A 20,345-nucleotide genomic window follows, 5' to 3' on the forward strand; every position below is an offset into this window, starting at 1 on the left:
TGTGAATTTTATAAGAAATACTGAGGTTGCTGCGATGTTAAACATTTCCCTTGCTACTTTCCCTATTGCTCACCTAACTGGTGGCCTAATGGTATCTGAACCATCCAATTTTCACAGCCTCACAGCTGGCAAGCTGCCTCTGGATGCCAATTTTGTTAGATTATGGATAGTAATGGAATTTGCATCATAACTCTGACAGAGTTTAGTGGCTCGCTAGAATCCTGTTTCCCAAAATGTTTCTTATTATGTAAAGAGGCAGTCAACAATTCCTGACGTAGCTTGGGAACAGCAAAACCTCCATCTGCCTATAATATGGTTCATGGTCACAGTGAAAATGGGAAATGTTGGCAGGGCTGCATTTATTCCCTTTACCTGGTTATCCTGAAGGATATCTGCTGATGTCCTTGTGGTGATAATGCTTCCAAAATGATGTTCTGCACAGAATTCCAGGGTATTTTCTCAGCAATGATGAAAAAAACTGGGAAAGAGGTGAGGGAAAGGATTTCCACCTGAGATGATATTGTCATCACCTACAAAGACTGGCACCAAAACTAATTCAGTGCACATTTTAAACATATAACTGCAGGCTTTTTCCTGCCCTGATCACAGATAGCAGATAAAGTGGTGCACTTCACTGGTGGAGCAACTTATCTTCTGCTTGTAAAACAGATGAACCCATTCTGGCCCCCGTAAGCTAGACATATAATTTTGTAAAAAGGAATAATCCCTTCAGTGTCCAAGATTTCTTGCATCTGCATTTATACAATAACATGTAGAAACAGAGGAATGCCATCAGAGATTTACATTCATTAAGCACTTAATGTCAGACTGCCCGTTCTTTCAGATATCTCGCAGCTGTGTTCACAGAACCTTCTGTACCTAAGGCAAATAAGAAAAACAAGTTTTAATGGAAGAATTAATGTGCACCATTAAGTGAAGTAAATGACAGCTTCAAACAGAGCTTGCTGTATGAAAATCTCCAACTCCAGTTTTTTTGGGATTATGAAATGTATATTTTCCCGAGTTCCATATAAGGAATGCCCCGACGGTGACTGGATGACCTTTTCCCAGGCTCCTTCCTGAACCACAACATTTCTGACCTGACCCATAGATAACAAATTCTCTAAGTTTGTTCTTCCTGTGGATCAAAGCATTGTCCGTGCTACATAACCTCCATTTGTCACAGATTTCGATCATTGTCCTTGTCCGAAAACATCGGGAAACAATTTCCAATGCCATCTGACCACCTGAGATACTTTTTGTTTTCAGTTTCTTTTCATCTTCTCCTTTTGTGAAGGGACCGACACCCTGTTGAGTAATTCCTCATGATGTTTTGCACCTTTTATCCAAATAAGCAAAAGAAGTCCTTTCATTGAAGCCAGATGCTGTTTTCACACACGTTTTACCCATTAAACCGGGGTGGGGGATATCCTAATATTATATTATAAAATTAAGGCAGATATTCCTATCATTGAAAACTAGCAGCTAAAAGTTCCCTTTCTGATAGATATCCTGAGGGAGACTGGACTGTTGCAGCTTTTTCCATGTGTCCTTATCTTTGACTGTCCCCACGATCTCTACATACCTTTGGTGGTCCATCACTGCTTAAACTGACTCTTCTTATTGACTTATTTTAAACAGACTTCTGGTCGATCAAAGCTGTGTACCTGAGGATATTCAAGGTCAAAATGGACACTTTTAATCAGTAAAGAAATCCAGGGTTATTAGCAAGGGCAGCAAATTGTGGATTATCAGAACAGATCTTGTTGAATGATGGGACAGACTCTGTGATGTTACCAACATTAAATCCTCTACTATTAATATCTTGGGAATTACCATTGACCAGAAGCTGATCTGGACTAACCACATAAATGCAGCAGCTAGAAGAGCAGGTCAGGGACTAGGAATATTGCAGTGAGTAACTCCCCTCCTAATTCCCCAATCCCTGTCCATCATTTAAAATGCAAAAATCAGGAGTGTGATGGAATACTCTCCACTTGACTGGATAGGTGCTGCTCCAACAACACCCAAGAAGCATGACACCATCCAGGACAAAGTAGCCCGCTTGATTAGGACCATATCCACATGTATCGACTTCCCCTACCACCAATGATCAGTCACAGCAGTGTGTACCATCTACAGGATGCACTGTAGAAATTCAACACAGGTGCTCATACAGCACCTTCCCAACCCACAACCACTTTCTTCTAGAAGGACAAAGAAAGCAGATAAATGGAAATACCATCAGCTGCACATTCCCCTCCAAGCCATTCAGCATCCTTTCTTGGAAATATATCATCGTTCCTTCACTGTCACTGGGTCAAAATTCTGGAATTCCCTCCCTAATGGCATTGTGGGTCAAGCCACAGCAGGTGGACTGCAGTGGTTCAAGAAGATAGCTCACCACCACCTTCTCAGAAGCAACTAGTGATGGACAACAAATGCTGGCCCAGCCAGTGACACCCACGTCTCTCAAAAAAGACTCTGTGCACCAAATGGCCTACTTCTGTTCCTACGTCTTATGTTCTCAAAGAGATAAATACAAGTAACAAAAATGAGGAAATTCTGAAAACATAGACAAAGAGGTAGATTTGAGGAGGGTTGTGAGCCTGGCAAAAAGCAAGGGTTAAGATAAATAAGATTAGATTACTTACAACGTGGAAAGAAAGCTATGTGGTAAGGAAAACTGAAAGCTGTGCTGTCTATGTGAAAACTGAGGGAGAGGAGGGATTGCAAAAGAGACTGGTAAAGGAAAATGAGTGAAATTTGATCAGGACAGGAATGTGACCATGTGACATAGTAATGGGGTAGTATGCAGGTGGCAGTGTTTTAGATGAGTTGAGGTTTGTGTATAGTATGACATGGAAGACAACTGAGTATAGTATTGGTGAAAATCAAGCACCTGTAATAAAGCTATCAATGAGAGTAGGTAATGTGTTAAAAGGAGAAACTAAAAATTGAACTTTTTGATGGTTAGGACATGAGTCTTGAAACTAAGCAGAGGATCTAATAAGGTGTTCAGAATATCCCCCATTGAGGCTCATGGGCAGCCAGGATAGGTTCAGATTTATGATGAAGTACTTTCAGTAGTCATGAACAAGGACCTCCTTACTACCAACTTGCCTAGTCATAGAGTCATACAGCACGGGAACAGTTCCTTCCAACTACAAACTAACTCCTTCCTACATTCCTGTCTGTTTCATATCTTTTGTTTTTCCCTTTCAGCTGTTAGATGTTCACTTCTAGTCATTTCCTGTTCTCACTCTCAGATCGTTTCTCCCTACATTCTGAAGAAGGGTCACTGGACCTAGAAAGTTAAGTCTACTGTTCAAAGATGCTGCCAGACCTGCTGAACTTCTCCAGCAATTTTGTTTTTTTTTGTTTCGGATCTCCCTGTTTTTAGCATTTTTTTTTAACTTTTGCCTTTCTCTTACTCTGATAGGAATCTCTGACAACCTGAGAAAAAGTGCCAAAGAGCTACTTCATACTGTTCCCATCTGTCATTTTAAAGAAGGTATGAGGAAGAGAGAGGTGAAAAATGCCTGTTAGTTTAGCTACAACAATTACCTTTTGTGCAGATTTAATTTCAAGAAGAATTACCTCAAATATTAAAGTAATAACCTAAAATATCATTAAATTAATTGAGTCATCATCTAAAAACATGAATCATTTCCTTTTACAGTATTCCATTTGCTAATATGTTTCAGAATCATTGAATAGTTACAACACACTCAGGAGCCATTTGGTCCATCATCTGGCTTATCTGCTGCCTCTCCAAATGAGCAAATCATCTATTTCGACTCCTCCATGATCTTCACTCAACACTGCACATTCTAGGTTTGTGCGAAGATTTGTAGCTCGGGTGCTCGTTGTTGTGGTTCTGTTCGCCGAGCTGGAAGTTTTTGTTGCAAACGTTTCGTCCCCTGGCTAGGAGACATCATCAGTGCTCTGGAGCCTCCTGCGAATTCACGAGAGAAGAAGAAAAGGATAGCCAACTCCCATTCCTAGACGTGATAGTACAGAGAACACCGAACGGAGAATTCACCACAAGGGTACACAGGAAAACAACACACACAGACCAAGTCCTAAACTATGAAAGTAACCACCCCAACACACACAAACGAAGCTGCATCAAGACACTATTCAAAAGAGCCACAACACACTGCAGTACACCAGAACTGCGAAAAGAGGAAGAGGAACACCTATACAAGGTATTCGCCAAAAACGGATACCCGCGCAACTTTATCAACAGATGCCTAAGAGATAGACCACGGAACGAGAACATGCCACAACCAAAAGGACTAGCCACACTACCATACATCAGGAGCGTTTCAGAACTGACAGCCAGACTACTGCGACCCTTAGGACTCATACCGGCACACAAACCAACAGCCACGCTCAGACAACAACTTACTAGAACAAAGGAGCCAATACCCAACATGAGCAAAACTAATGTCGTTTACAAAATACCATGCAAGGACTGCACAAAACACTATATAGGACAAACAGGAAGACAGCTAACAATCCGCATACATGAACATCAACTAGCCACGAAACGACACGACCAGCTATCTCTAGTAGCCACACACTCAGACAACAAGCAACATGAATTCGACTGGGAAAACACTACTATCATAGGGCAAGCCAGACAGAGAACAGCCAGGGAATTCCTAGAGGCATGGCATTCATCCACAAACTCCATCAACAAACACATCGACCTGGACCCAATATACCAACCACTACAGCGAGCGGACAGCTGAAACTGACACCCAGAAGCGGCAAGGACAGACTACTATAAATACCGGAAGAAACATCAAAGAAGCGCTTCGCAGGAGGCTCCAGAGCACTGATGATGTCTCCTAGCCAAGGAACGAAACGTTTGCAACAAAAACTTCCAGCTCGGCGAACAGAACCACAACAACTGCACGTTCTCTCTGAGCACCAGAGATATTTTGAAACATCTTTTTGATTGTATTTCTTGCACTCAATATTTTGTGAACAACAATTAACAATTTCTAGGAGCATTTAGCCTGCACCCTCACCTGGCCAGAATAACATCAATCTAATGTCTGTCGAATGTGACCTCAACATTTGTAGATGTATGTACGTTTCACGGAGTAACCTACCCAGCAATGTATTGGCCTGGATTCAAAAGCCTCCCAAACCCAGAGAAATCAAATGGCGTCAGGGGATATAATTTGCAGAGACAGGGGAGAACTTCTTTCTTCGTGCTACTCGACATGAATTTCTGTAGAACCAGATTTAATAGTTTCAAGGTTCAAATGTGTATTGTGAAATTTCTTCAATTGATCCAGAGCTCAGATAGAAGCAGTACAGTTAAATGAAACCCAGTTGCATGATAAATAACTGGCCCTGCTAGAATCTGAAACTCTATGTTAATCCGATTAAGCCGTTCTGGAATTCCCATTGTTTTCAATGGCATGCTGGAAGTGTCGGTAACATTGGCTATTAATTATGATTCAATGTTTGAATTAGTGGAAGCTGCTTATAAAAAGGGAACCAATCTATACTTCAGCCCATTACATCAGTCCACAACTGGCTGCCAAATCTGCTGTAATGCAGAGGAATTTTTTCTTCCCTGTTTATTCATAGCAAACTGGCACGGCTGGCTAAAACAACATTTATTGCCCATCTCTAACCGCCTTTTGACAAGTTGGTGATGAGCTACCTTCTTGAATCACTACAGTCCATGTAGTGTAGCTACACGCTATGTCCTTGCTGGTGAAAGCAGGGATGACCAAGAATTTTGAAAGGCATGTGGACGGATGCTTGAGGAAATTAAAATTGCAGGATTACAGGGGTAGAGCAGGAGAACGAGACTGGCATGGACTGCTGTACAAAGAACTGGCACGGACTAAGTGGGTTGAATGGCCTTCCAAACTGGTGTTATGATTTTATGAACCAGCGTACTTAAAAGAATGGAGTTTGATTATTGTAAACCAGTGATAATTTAGAAAAGATAATATAGAACCAATGAGTATGGAGTGTGACCTGGAAGGGAATGAGAAAATGGTCATGTTCCCATATATTTGCGGCTTTTTTCTTTCTGGGTGGTCTTAAATGTAAGTTTAGTTGGTGCCGTCTCTGAAGCCTTAGTGAGTTGCTTCAGTACATCTGATAAAATGCGAAGCACAACTGCCTTTTGTGCACCCGTTAAGGGGCTGAATGTTTAGAGTGGTGGATAATCAAAAGGTACCTTTGTCCTGAATAAAGGTTTTGAGAAAATTTGCATCCAACAATTAGAATCATTTTCCTTTCTGCAAGATATGACTCCAGTAAATAATTCCCTTGACTTCATTGTTACTGAGGCCTGTTTGATGCCTCATTCGGTCAAATGTAATCACCTAACATGAGGAATTCAGTCTTTATGTCCAGGTTTGGTTCAGTGCTGAGTCTGGTGCTCAGTTGTCTCAGCAAAACTCCAACTGAGAAATGGTAAGCATGTTATTGATGAGTACGTTTTAGCACTTCTTATGATCACTTTGATGATTCAGAGTAGGCTGATGGTGATACCATTCCCTGATTGGGTTTGTCCTGCTTTATGTGGATAGGCATACCTGGGTAATTCTTTGCTTAGTTGGGTAGATGTGATTCATGTGATGTGGGCTTACTAGATCAGTCCATGAGATGGTGAACTGCTTCCTTGTACTGCATCTAGATGGTGTAGATACACTTTCAATGCTATTAAAGTTCCAAGATTTTGATTTAATGACACCAAAATAATGAAAATATATTTCCTAATCAGGATGCTGCGGGGAATTTTCAGTTGGTGCTCCCATATATCTGCTGCCCTTGGCCATCTAGGTGCTAGAGATCGTAGGTTTGGAGAGTGTTTTTGGAAGAGCCTTAGTGAGTTGCTTCAGTGCATCTTGTTGATGGTACATCCTGCTGCCACTGTGTGTCAGTGTGGAGGAGAGAATGCTGAAGGTGTTCGTTTTGTCCTGGATGATGTCAAACTTCTTGAGTTTTGTTGGAGCTGCACTCTCCCAGGCAAGTGGGAAACATTTCACCTCACTCCTGACTTGTCGATGGTTGGCAGGCTTTGAAGAATTAAGAGATAAGTTACTCACCTCAAAATTCCCATCCTCAGACTTGATCATAATTATAGTAGTTATGTGACTGGTCCTGTTAAGTTTCTGATCAATAGTAAGCCTCAGGACCTTAATAATGAGAGATTCAGTGATGGTGATGCCATTGAATGTCAAGGGCAATGGTTAGATTATCTCTTGTTGGAGATGGCAACCACCTTTCACTTGAATGGAATGAATGTTACTTGTCATTCATTACACAAAGCCTGAACATTATCTAAATATTGCTGCATTTGGACAAGATTTGCTTTAGTATCTGAGGAGTTATGAATGATGCTGAATTGTGCAATCATCAGCCACCATCCCCACTTCTGACCTTGTGATGGAGGGGAGCTGAAACAGCTGAAGATGGTTTTAGGCTTAGGACACTATCTGGAGGAACTCCTGCAGAGATATTCTAGTAAAATTTGGTCAGAGGAGTAGCTAATTCTAGGGCACAAACCTCCAGTACTAGATGAGTAATTTACTGACTTGTTTGTCTTGGTGTTACATTGACGAGGTCATGTACTGGGCTAGCTATCAGCTTCACATGCCAGAATTCTTTTGAGTGGCTTGAATGATCTTTGATCTCATCTGAACCAGCTCGACCTGATCTGGCCCAAACATACTAACCCAAAAACTAGTCAAATCTAAAAACCAGCACAGACCAAGTCCTGAGGTGGTTGGTTTTGAGACTTCATACTTGAACTAAGAAATACAGCTAGATTAAGTGAATGGATTGAATTTCCCCAGATTATTAAGGGATTTCGGGGGCGGGGTACATTTGCCTGTCATTTCTGTGTATTTTGGGCTTTCTGAAGAGACAGATAAAGAGGTTTATGGTGGGAGTACGAAAGGAGAAATTACTGAAAGGCTTGTCAATGAGGGTGTGGTGAAGGAAGAGAAATATCAGAAGAGAAGAATATTTGAGGTGGGGGACAAAAGAGGAATAGTGTGATTTGTTTTTAGATTTGATGTTTTGTTTGAAGAGCTAATGGGATGTATGTTTATCTATTGTGAAAGATGTGTGATAAAGAACAGAGGAACCCAAGCGTTGACCTTTTGGCTGGGAATACCTCTGCTCCTTCTAGTTGTGTGGCCGCAACTTCACCAGAAATGTGGCAGAAACCTAATTTGTTCATGTACGAATCCGATCCTGAAACACTTTCTGTAGGGGGAGCTGAAAGTCCCAATGCAATGAGAGTTCCCAGCTGCAATCTTTTTTCCAAGTTCACTAATCTTAGCCACAGTAGGCACAACAAAGCTACAACTGACCTTCGTTGAGAAGGAAAATTCCAACAGGATTTCCTGTTGTTGTTCATCGCCTAATAATCTCTATTTGGCTGTAATTCTAAGCTCCATCCCGACTGAGCTCCAACACAACCACAATTCCATTGCTCCCATCCAAGGCAAAATTTTCACCCCAAGAATGGGGCTGGAATAGAGGTGAGGTTGTGTTGTTGGACTGTATGCCAGCATCATTCCACCCTTCACACTGTTTCAGGGAAAGCTGGATCAAGCGTGGAGCTGTCTGCAGAAAATGCAGAGTTGGCTGAGGTTATTAAATGGCCTGTTAGGACCCTGGATCAGAATCTGGCTGGGATTTTCCAGGACTGTCCGAAGGAAATCAGGACAGGACTTATACACTATCGCAAGTGTGGTGCTGGAAAAGCACAGCAGGTCAGGCAGCATCTGAGAAGCAGGAAAATCAACGTTTTGGGCATAAGCCCTTCATCAGGACTCTCTCAACTCTGATCTCCAGCATCTGCAGTTCTCACTTTCTCCCAGGAGTTATACACTTAATGGCAAGGTCCTGGGGAGTGTTGCTGAACAAAAAGATCTTGAAGTGCAGTTTCGTAGTCTGTTGAAAATGGAGTCACAGGTAGATAGGATAGTGAAGAAGGCATTTAGTATGCTTGCCTTTATTGGTCAGTGCATTGATTATAGGAGTTGGGAGGTCATGTTGAGGTTGTACAGAATTATCAGAAGGATGTTGTGAAACATGAAGGGTTCAGAAAATATTTACAAAGATGTTGTCAGGGTTGAGCTGAAGGTAGAGGCTGAATAGGCTGCAGCTGTTTTTCCTGGCACATCGGGGGCTGAGGGGTGACCTTATAGAGGTTTATAAAATCATGAGGGGCATGGATAGGGTAAATAGGCAAAATCTTTTCCCTGGGGTAGGGAAGTCCAATACTAGAGGCTGTAGGTTTATGGCACAAGGGGAAAATTTATAAGGGCCCTAAGGGACAATTGTTTCACGTAGAGGCTGGTGCGTATATGGAATGAGCTGCCAGAGGAAGTGGTGGAGGTTGGTACAATTACAACATTTAAAAGGCATCCGGATGGGTACATGAATAAGAAGGGTTTAGTGGGATATGGACCAAATGCTGGGAAATGGGACTAGATCAGTTTAGGATATCTGCTTGGTACGGACGAGTTTCCGTACTGTATATCTCTATGACTCCATGACCTCCACTTACCCAAACATAGCTGCACCCACAGGCCACCCTCCACTTTGAGAAACAGTTATCCACCCTGAATTGAATGGCTAGTAATTGTCACAGTGGCTGACTGTTTCCTATCCATTGGGAGGGTGCCACCCATTTATCATCCCAGTATTGGGCTTGTTACCCAAATCCTGCCATTCTCAAAATTCTGCTTCTCCATTAGCCCATTCTCATCAGTAGGTCATTGCTCCTTGTTCTCTAACACATGGGGCTGCGTTTTAATGGCCACCCATTGATGGAAAAGCAGAAGGACAGGCCCATAAAATAGAAGGTAGTGTCACTGACAAAGTACCAACTGCTGATTTAAAGAACATGGGAGGGGCAGGGTACGCCGCAGGTGAGCTGCCTACTAGGGCTCACTGATAAAGGGCATTTGCCCGAAGTGTCGATTTTCCTGCTTCTTGGATGCTGCCTGACCTGCTGTGCTTTTCCAGCACCACTCTAATCTAGACTCTAATTTCCAGCATCTGCAATCCTCACTTTTGCCTAGTTGATTTTAACCTTACTGCGAATCCTCTTGCAAGGATGCGTACCTTGAAGAAGTTCTCCTCCTCTCTCTACAAGGATTTCAGTGAGTCTCTCTCTCTCTCTCTCTCTCTCACTGTAACCCCCAGGTCATCTCCTCTGCCCTGAAGCTCTTCAACATTCCTGATGAAGGGCTTTTGCCCAAAATGTCGATTTTCCTGCTCCTCGGATGCTGTCTGACTTGCTGTTTTTTTTCAGCGCCACTCTAATCTACTAGGGCTCAGTTGAAATTAGAATGAATGACCACTAAAGACTAAGACTTAACTGCAACTAAGACTCTGTAGGTCACCGGCCAATGAAGAGGGTCTCCTTTTCAGGTAATTGGAGGCCCACTCCTACAATTTTCCCTCCTTGTATCCACCTTTCTATGTTAGCCTGTCCAGCAACCCCCACCCCCACCATGCCTACACCTGATCAGGTCTTGTCTAAATTGCCTGTGTCTCTGTATTATCAGACCATTTGTCTGAAATCCAGTTTCAGTTGAATCATCATTTCCTTTCAGTGAACACGATAAAAGCCAACACTATTGTCTTTGGCTCCACCCCAATCTTTATATTTATCACTGTCTCTGGCTGATTGTTTACAACTTCAACACTCTAAAAGACTCTAAGCAGAGTTTCTGCTATCACATCCTCTCTCCACACTTTCCACCTATGTTACAAAGGCTACCCCTCTCTCTTTGTCTCTGTGTACCCACTTCTGTGTACCTCCATCTCCTCAACACTAACAGCTGTGCAGCCTATATCCCATGTTCTGAAATTCCTTTTCTAAATGCCTCTGGCAATGCATCTCCCAAAACCCTTCTTGAGAGACATTTCTTCAAACAAACTCTTAGTCAACCACCCATAATCTCTTGCTTTAGTCTTTGAAGAGTGAGGGCCATTTGTTAATGTCACAGGTGCAATATTACAATAAAGAAAACTTCCTTTTATATAGCGTCTTCAACTTATAGTGCATCACAAAGCTCCTCATAGAAACATTATAAAACAAAATATGACACTGAAATTAGATTGGGGGAAACTAGATAACAAAAGCTTGCTCAAAAAGGTAGGTTTTAAGGAGTGTCTTTGCAATAGTGTGATGACTGTGTTTAATTTATATTTTGTATTTGATACGTTATGAAAGGGGAAACAAAGACCAAACTTTTATAGGGGTCTGAGCAATGTGGGCTCTGACAGGATTTATGGCAAAATCGGATGAGATGTCAGGCCAGGTCTAACTTGAGGATGGGGACGACTTACTCCATCTTTTAACAAAAGCTGAGATGAGATTTTTTTAATTAGTCAGTGGTGGGTGGAAGTGGGGAGTGACAATTGTGAGGTACAGCAAGGTAACTATCTGAAGTGGCAGGATGTGGTAAAGCCTGGGTGGGAAGATGATCACATGGGAGAAGTGTCAGAACCACCTAGGCTTCAAAAGGGTGGGGGCAGTGAATGACTATACTTGGCACGGTCACCTCATATGTCAGCGTTATAGAAAGCGTTACCAGGAAGGGGATTTAGATGTTTGGGGGCTGGCTCTGCTCCTTCGGCCATGACCCCACCCCCCCATCACCAAGCCATCATCTCCCAGACCATACAGAACCTCATCACCTCAGGAGATCTCCCACCCACAGCTTCCAACCTCATCGTCCGGGAACCCCGCACTGCCCAGTTCTACCTCCTTCCCAAGATCCACAAGCCTGACCACCCTGGCCGACCCATTGTCTCAGTATGCTCCTGCCCCACTGAACTCATCTCTACCTACCTCGACACAGTCCTATCCCCCCTAGTCCAGGAACTCCCCACATACATTCGAGACACCACCCACACCCTCCACCTCCTCCAAGACATCCGTTTCCCCAGCCCCCAACGCCTCATCTTCACCATGGATATCCAATCCTTCTACACCTCCATCCAGCATGACCAGGGCCTCCAAGCCCTCTGTTTTTTCCTCTCCAGACATCCCCAACAGTACCCTTCCACCGACACTCTCATTCGTTTGGCGGAACTGGTCCTTACCCCTAACAATTTCCCCTTTGAATCCTCCCACTTCCTCCAGACCAAAGGGGTAGCCATGAGCACACGTATGGGCCCCAGCTATGCCTGTCTCTTTGTTGGCTATGTAGAACAGTTGATCTTCTGTAATTACACTGGCATCACTCCCCACCTCTTCCTCCGCTACATTGATGACTGCATTGGCACCACCTCATGCTCCCGTGAGGAGGTTGAGCAATTCATCAACTTCACCAACACATTCCACCCTGACCTTAAATTTACCTGGACCATCTCTGACACCTCCCTCCCCTTCCTGGACCTCTCCATCTCCACTAATGACGACCGACTTGACAATGACATTTTTTACAAACCCAACGACTCCCACAGCTACCTGGATTACACCTCTTCCCACCCTACCTCTTGCAAAAATGCCATCCTGTATTCCCAATTCCTCTGCCTCCGTCGTATCTGCTCCCAGGAGGACCAGTTCCACAACAGAACACACCAGGTGGCCTCCTTCTTTAGAGACCACAATTTCCCTTCCCACGTGGTTTAAGATGCCCTCCAACCCATCTCGTCCACATCCCGCGCCTCCGCCCTCAGACCCCACCCCTCCAACCATAACAAGGACAGAACGCTCCTTGTGCTCACCTTCCACCCTAAAAACCTTCGCATAAACCAAATCATCCGCCGACATTTCCGCCACCTCCAAAAAGACTCCACCACCAGAGGTATATTTCCCTACCCACCCCTTTCTGCCTTCTGCAAAGACCGTTCCCTCTGTGACTACCTGGTCAGGTCCACGCCCCCCTTCGACCCACCCTCCCATCCTGGCACTTTCCCCTGCCACCGCAGGAACTGTAAAACCTGTGCCCACACCTCCTCCCTCACCTCTATCCAAGGCCCTAAAGGAGCCTTCCACTTCTAAAGTTTTACCTGCACATCCACTAATATCATTTATTGTATCCGTTGCTCCCGATGCGGTCTCCTCTACATTGGGGAGACTGGGCACCTCCTAGCAGAGCGCTTTAGGGAACATCTCCAGGACACCCGCACCAATCAACCACACCGCCCCGTCACCCAACATTTCAACTCCCCCTCCCACTCTGCTGAGGACATGGAGGTCCTGGGCCTCCTTCACCACCATTCCCTCACCACCAGACGCCTGGAGGAAGAACGCCTCATCTTCCGCCTTGGAACACTTCAACCCCAGGGCATCAATGTGGACTTCAACAGTTTCCTTATTTCCCCTTCCCCCACCTCACCCTAGTTCCAAACTTGCAGCTCAGCACTGTCCCCATGACTTGTCCGGACTTGTCCTACCTGCCTATCTTCTTTTCCACCTATCCACTCCACCCTCTCCTCCCTGACCGATCACCTTCATCCCCTCCCTCACTCACCCACTGTCCTCTATGCTACTTTCTCCCCACCCCCACCCTCCTCTAGCTTATCTCTCCATGCTTCAGGCTCACTGCCTTTATTTCTTAAGGGCTTTTGCCCGAAACGTTAATTTCGCTGCACTTTGGATGCTGCCTGAACTGCTGTGCTCTTCCAGCACCACTAATCCAGAATCTGGTTTCCAGCATCTGCAGTCATTGTTTTTACCACATTGAACAGAAGCTGCAAGCCGCTGGTCAAGGAGTGCTCACTGTCACCTTGGAAACTGGAAATGCACCTTGAGGAAGAAAATGGCTGAACACACTTGGAGTGGGCAAAGTAAATGAGGTTGTGGCACCCTCTGAGATTTGCACTTCTAAAGCTAAGGAACATAAGACGATTAGACGTAGGAACAGCAGTAACCCATCGAGCTGGCTCTGCCATTCAGTGAGATCAACCCTCAACCTAATATTTCTTTCCTTTTCCTCATAACCCTTGATTCCCTTACAGTTTGGAAATCTGTCTATCAGTCTTGAATGTACTTAATGACACAGCCTCAACAGCCCTGTATGGTAAAGAAATCCACAGATTCACAAGCCTCAGGGAAGAAATTCTTCCTCATCGCTGTGGTAAATGTGTGACTCCTTTTTCTGAGATTATGTCCTCTGATCCTAGACTCTCCTACAAGGGTAACCATAAGGTTACCTCTCATTCTTCCATCTCCCAATGCGTACAGGCCCAACCTACTCAACTTCTCCAATAAGATGGTCCCTCCATACCTGGCATCAGCCTCATGGACCTTCTCTGGATTGTCTCCAATGCCAGTATGATAAAGGGTCCAAAACTGTTCACAATATTCCAGTTATGGTCTGACTTGTGTCTTATATAGTTTTAGCAAAACCTCCCTACTTTTATACTCCTTTCTCTTTGAAATAAAGGCCACTGTTCCATTTGCTTTCCTCATTACCCATTGAATTCATGGATGAGAACTCCGAAATTCCTCTGTGATAGAGCTTTCTGCAGTCTTTCTCCATTTAATTGATAATCAGCTCCTCTATTCTTCCTACTAATGTCCATAACCTCACATTTTCCTACGTTATATATTCCGCCTGCAACTGAGTTTTACCCATTCACTTAATCTATCCATATCCCAATGCAAACTCTTTGCATCATGCCTTCCCATCTATTTTTCTGCAAACCACACTTCCTTCAACTGGCTGCTTTGTGGTACTGCCCTGTTTCCTTGTTATAGGCACCTGGAGTGTTTGCCAGATTTCCCACCCCCCTGTTGTCATACCTTCAGTTCTGAGGACCAATGGCTAGGACAGTGAAGTGCAGATATCCCTCCAGCAGACCCTGAGGGTGTTGCACATGGTTCTCTGTGGCAATGCCAACTTGTCCATGGAGACAGCCAGCCAGACTTAGAGAAGGCAATGACCTAGTGGCATTATTGCTCGACTGTTGATGCAGGTGGTGTTCTGGGGGCTGGAATTTGAATCTCATGATAGCAGATGGTGGAATTAAAATCCAATAAAAATAAAATCTGAAATTAAGAGTCTAATAATGACCATGAATAATTTGTTGGTTGTCAGGAAAAACCCATCTTTTTCATTAATGCCCTTGAGGGAAGGAAATTGTCATCCTTCCATGATCAGGCCTAATGTGACTCCAGACCCACAGCAACGTGATTGACTCTTACCTGCCCTCTTGACAATTAGGGATGGGCAACAAATACTGGCCTTGCCAGTGACACCCTCATCCTGTGAGTGAATGAACAAAACAAAGTCATATGACTCACTGAACTGCATCAGTTTTGGAGCAATGAGGGTTATACTCCTGTGCCATGTACCTGTCTGCTGTTCCTGTCCCTCCCTGTCCACATGGACCAAGTCCCTGATTACTGACACCACAGGGTACTGTCCTGCCTGGGGCTGCCCAGAGTGCCAGCTGCCTGGGCCATTCCCACCTCTGCCCCCTTCAGGCTGTGACGATGAGGTGCTCGCTAGACTGTGCTCCCATATTCTATAAAGCTAATAGTCTCACTGAGATGTCAATATCTGAGTTTGTGGAAGAGGCAGCTTTGCTGATCCCTCCTCTGCTTTCTGCGTCTTCCTCACATTGTCTCTCCTGTAAGTACTCCATTCCATTCTCCCAGTGTCTCCATCTGTTCCAATAATTATCACCTTCCATAGGGAATGCTTCCAACATGTTTTCCTTTCTCTTCAGCCAAGGACTGCTCCACTATAGTTGACAGGATCCTCAGTTGTGTTTGATCCATTTCCTGCACTTCTGAGCTTACCCCATCCCCCTCCTTCCCAGAACAACACAGTTCCCCTTGTCAATAGAAATATAGCTAATAGGAGCAGAAGTAAGCCATTTGGCCCTTCAAGCCTGCTCCTCCATTCAACATGATCATGTCTGATCGCTCAACTCCGTAACCTCTTCCCGCTTTCTCTCCATACCCTATGGTACTTTTAGTCCAAAGAATTGTATCTAGGAGACTGGGCAAGGAAGTGGCAGATGGAATACAATGTGGGTAAGTGTGAGATAATGCACTTTGGAAGAATAAAAACCTAGACTATTTTCTAAACAGGGAACGGCTTCAGAAATCTAAAGCACAAAGGGACTTGGGAGTTCTATTTCAAGATTCTCTTAACCTTAACATGCAGATTCATTTAATATTTAGGAAGGCAAATGCAATGTTTCAAATATTCATTTCAAGAGGGCTAGAGCACAAGAGCTGAGATGTACTGATGAGGCTGTATAGGGCTTTGGTCAAACTACATTTGGAAAATTGAGCAGTTTTGAGCCCCATATCTAAGGAAGGATGAGCCAGCCTTGGAGGAATTCCAGATGAGGTTTACAAAAATGACCCTGTGGATGAAGGGTTTGTCAAATGAGGAGTGGCTGAGCTCTGGGTCTGTATTTGATGAAGTTTAGAAGGATGAAAGGGGCATCTGATTGAAATTTACAGAATACTGACAACCCTGATAGAGCTGAAATGGCAAAGATATTTTCATTAGCAGGAGACAAGGGCTCAAGTCTCAAGAGTACCACTTCCGATGTCAGATAAGCTTTTCTTGTATGTATTTATTAAGGGGATTGTGGATGTCACAGACTAGGCTATCATTTATTAATCATTTGTAATTGCCTGGAGAACAGTTCAGAGTTGACCTTATTGGTGTGGGTCTGGTATCATATGCAGGTCAGACTAGCTAAGCTGCAAATGTGTTGCTAGCTAAGGATCAGTTTCTAGTTTCTTTCCGTAAAAGACGTTAGTGAACCAGATGGGTTTTTACAACAATTGCTGGTGGTTACATGATTGGCATTAGACTAGGTTTTTAATCCAGCTTTTTGTATTGAATTTAAATTTCACCATTTACCTTGTGGGATTTGAATCCAAGTGCTTAGAACATTGGCTTAGGGTTTACTAGTCCAGTGACATTATCAGTGCACCATTGCCTCCTATGTCCTTTGTTTATAACTAAAGTATTTAAATAATATATATTCAAGTTATTTACAGCGGTGGTCCTTTTTTCTTCAATATTTTGGGTTATGTGCGAATATCAGCTTAAGTAAAACATGCATGAGAGGAGCTCCAGGTATCATTAAATCTATACTTCCCAAAGCATTTCATCATGAGCAGATTTTTTTTCACATGTCTGGGCCTGTTGAGTGCATAAGTATTGTTTTGGAATTTAATTGAACAAATTTTTTTTAAAAAGCATGAGCAAGCTCTGCATCAGAGTCTTTGTATTTCCTGTCTTGGGATTCCATTTTTTTGTCCTCACCTTTCAGTGAATTGCAAATCTCCTTCAAGCCACAACCATCTTAATGTTCAACTATGTTGTTCTTCCTTCACCAACCCACCTCCACTCCTTGCACCTTCGCTTGCTGCTGTAAGAGGTGTAAAACCTGCGCCACACCTCCCCCCTCACCACCATTCAAGAGATTTTCCTGCACATTCAAACACCTCATCTACTGTGTCTATTGCTCTCAATGTGGTCTCTTCTACACTGGGGAGATCAGGATGCCAACTTGCAGAACATTTCAGGGTACATCTCTGGAACACATGAACCAAACACCACCACTTCAACTCCTGGGTCGCCTCCACTGCCGAATCCAAGACTGGAGGATGAATGCATCATCTTCCGCCTTAGGACCCTTCAACCACACAGCATCAATGTCGACTTCACCAGTTTCCTTATCTCCCCTGCACCCACCTTATCCCAGATCCAACCCTCCAAATTGACACCACCCTCTTCAAATGTCCTGCCTGTCCTTCTTCCTTTCCAATCCACCTTCCCCTCTGACCTAACATCATCATGCCCCACCTACATCTACCTCTTGCCTTCCCAGCTACCTTCCCCCCACCCTCCCCCACTTATCTCTCAGCTCCCTTCCACCACATCCCTGACGAAGGGCTTATGCTCAAAACAATGACTATCCTGCTCCTCGCAAGGATGCTGCCTGACCTGCTGTGATTTTCCAGAGCCACACTTTTTGACTTCATCATCAGGTTGACCCCAGAAGGGTGCATTGGCACTGGTCCAAGAAAGCAGTTCACCTCCATTCCTCAAGGGCAAATAGTGATTGGTAATAAATGCTGACCTTGTCACAATCCTCACATTCCATGAACAAATAAATCTGTATTGAAGTACAGATCCACATTTATCTTCTGTTGTCTCACTCAACTACTATTACTTCATTGTAGACACACAGTGTTGTTGGCTGGACTAGCTATGACAGGAGACAGATGAAACCTAGGAAAGCGAGCTTGAATTGAATGGAATGGAATTTATTGTCACATGTACCAAGACACAGTGAAAAGCTTTGTCTTGTGAGCAATACAGGCAGATCACAGAGTTAAGTAGCATAGATAGTAAATAATAGGTAAACAGCAGCAAAACAAAAACACAGGTACAGGCAAATGTTAAGAGTTTGTGAGTCCATTCAATATTCTGACAACAGCAGGGTCGAAACTGTTTTGAAACCTGCTGGTGCATGTTTTCAGGCTTCTGTTCCTTCTCCCCGATGGTAGAGGTTGTAGAAAAACATTGCCAGGGTGGGATGGATCTTTGAGAATGCTTGCGGCCTTTCCTTGACAGAGGGCCTGGTAGATGGATTCAAAAGATGAGAGGTTGGTCTTTGTGATTGTCTGGGCCGAGTTCACCACTCTCTGTAACCGTCTCCAATCTTGAATGGTATAGTTGCCATACCAGGTACGGATACAGCCAGACAGAATGCTCTCAATGGCGCACCTACAAAAGTTGGCACGGGTATTCACCGTCATGCCAAATTTTCTCAGCTGCCTGAGGAAGAAGAGACAATGTTGGGCCTTTGTAACCAGAGAGTTCACATGAAGAGTCCAAGAAAGCTTGTTGTAGATGATCACTCCCAGGAGCTTGACACTCTCCACTTGTTCCACCTCTGTTAATGTGTTGGAGGGCATGAGTAACATCCCAACGAAAGTCAATAATGAGTTCCTTGGTTTTGCCGGCATTGAGACCTAGGTTGTTCTCAGTGCACCATTTTTCCAGGTCTTCCACTTCCTGTCTGTAATCTGTTTCGTTGCCATCTGAGATTGACCAATTATCAAACAAAAGTCCCACTAGGAACCTCTGAATACTATTCGAGAACAGGAGTTTTTCCCTAAACCTCATAACTGGAGCTTAGGCAAAAGTCAATGAACAGAGGAGGCCAGGAAGGCACATTCATCTATTGTTCTTAAACACACGACCAAATTTACTCCGAGGAAGCTGAGTTGGCATATAAGTTCACAATGTATCAACAAGCGAGATAAACAGAGTAGAAAATAATTTAAACCATTTCTGCAATTTCTAAATTTGTAGAACTTTTTCTCCCCCTTATGCAAAGAAGACTAAATAAGGAACGTTGTTTTCTCTGGTGGGTGGATCAGTGACCAGAGGACCAGGTTTAAGATAACAAGCAAAAGAACCAGAGGGGAGATAAACAGATTTTTTGTGACTTGTTCAGATGAGAAATGCATTGCCTGAAAAGTTGGTGGAAGCAGAGCGAAATATAAAAAAAAACTTTTAAAAGGGATTTTGATATCCCATCGAAAAAGTAAATTTTGTGGGGCTGGTAATAGGATTGAGACAGCTTTTTAATTTGCCACGGGTTGGTGAATGACGTCCCGTCAATCGTAACCTGAGAATATTTAAGCATTCCCTCGCAGGTACACATTTAACATCGCGAAATGATAGAAACAAAAATCAGGATTTTTTTTGTGTGGAATTTTAGGACGGGAGGGCTTTCAAAAGCACATTTCAACGTTGAGCCGGGGGTTGCAACGTCGCCTCCACACCAACCTGAGGATGAACTCAATTCGAGGTAGCGGCCGCTCCCCTCCCTCCACTTGCTGGGGGATGCTGGAGAGAGCGAAGTAGAAGTAGCAGCAGCAGCAGGATCGCGGGCTGGAGGAGCGGCCAGGCTCTGAGTCCCTCCCCTTCGCCTGGTTGAGAGTACGCAGGAATTTCCGGCGGTTCACGCCCTTGCGGGAGAAGAGAGGGACGAGTCGCTGATTTTACTTACCTGGCAGCGGGGAGGTTGTGGAGCCACCTGATTCGCCTCGGAGACTGTGTCCTGTTTCTCTCGCATTGCTCCTTCTTTTGTTGCAGATTGTATCCAGTTTTGCCCCTTATTATACAGCTCCCCAAAGAGGAGGGCGGGGAAGAAGCAGCAACAGCAGAAGAAGGAATCATGTCTGGTCCCAACTCAGCGACGATTGATACAGTGAAGAGAAAAATCCAGTACCTGCAACAACAGGCGGATGAGGCGGAGGAGAAAGCGGAGCTGCTGCAGCGAGAGCTGGACAGTGAGCACCAGGCCAGGGAGAGAGTGAGCACCTT

The 20,345-nt window shown here is 44.1% G+C and overlaps 1 protein-coding gene across 4 annotated transcripts in view; it reads left to right on the forward strand.

The window, feature by feature from the left end:
- LOC132806133 (tropomyosin alpha-4 chain-like) overlaps positions 1 to 20,345 on the forward strand; it is a 105,520-nt gene that overhangs the window by 20,934 nt on the left and 64,241 nt on the right. Inside the window, exon 1 of one of the 4 annotated variants that reach the window (XM_060821249.1) lies at positions 19,961 to 20,334. The exons of 2 other annotated variants lie outside the window; for them this stretch is intronic. In XM_060821249.1, coding sequence (XP_060677232.1) covers positions 20,197 to 20,334 — 138 coding nt within the window. In that variant the 5' untranslated portion in view covers positions 19,961 to 20,196. Of the gene's footprint in view, positions 1 to 19,960; positions 20,335 to 20,345 lie in introns of those variants that run through there. One more of the 4 variants, XM_060821239.1, reaches the window with a different exon arrangement.

Source organism: Hemiscyllium ocellatum, chromosome 1 (assembly GCF_020745735.1).
Source record: "Hemiscyllium ocellatum isolate sHemOce1 chromosome 1, sHemOce1.pat.X.cur, whole genome shotgun sequence".
Taxonomy (NCBI): Eukaryota; Metazoa; Chordata; class Chondrichthyes; order Orectolobiformes; family Hemiscylliidae; genus Hemiscyllium; species Hemiscyllium ocellatum.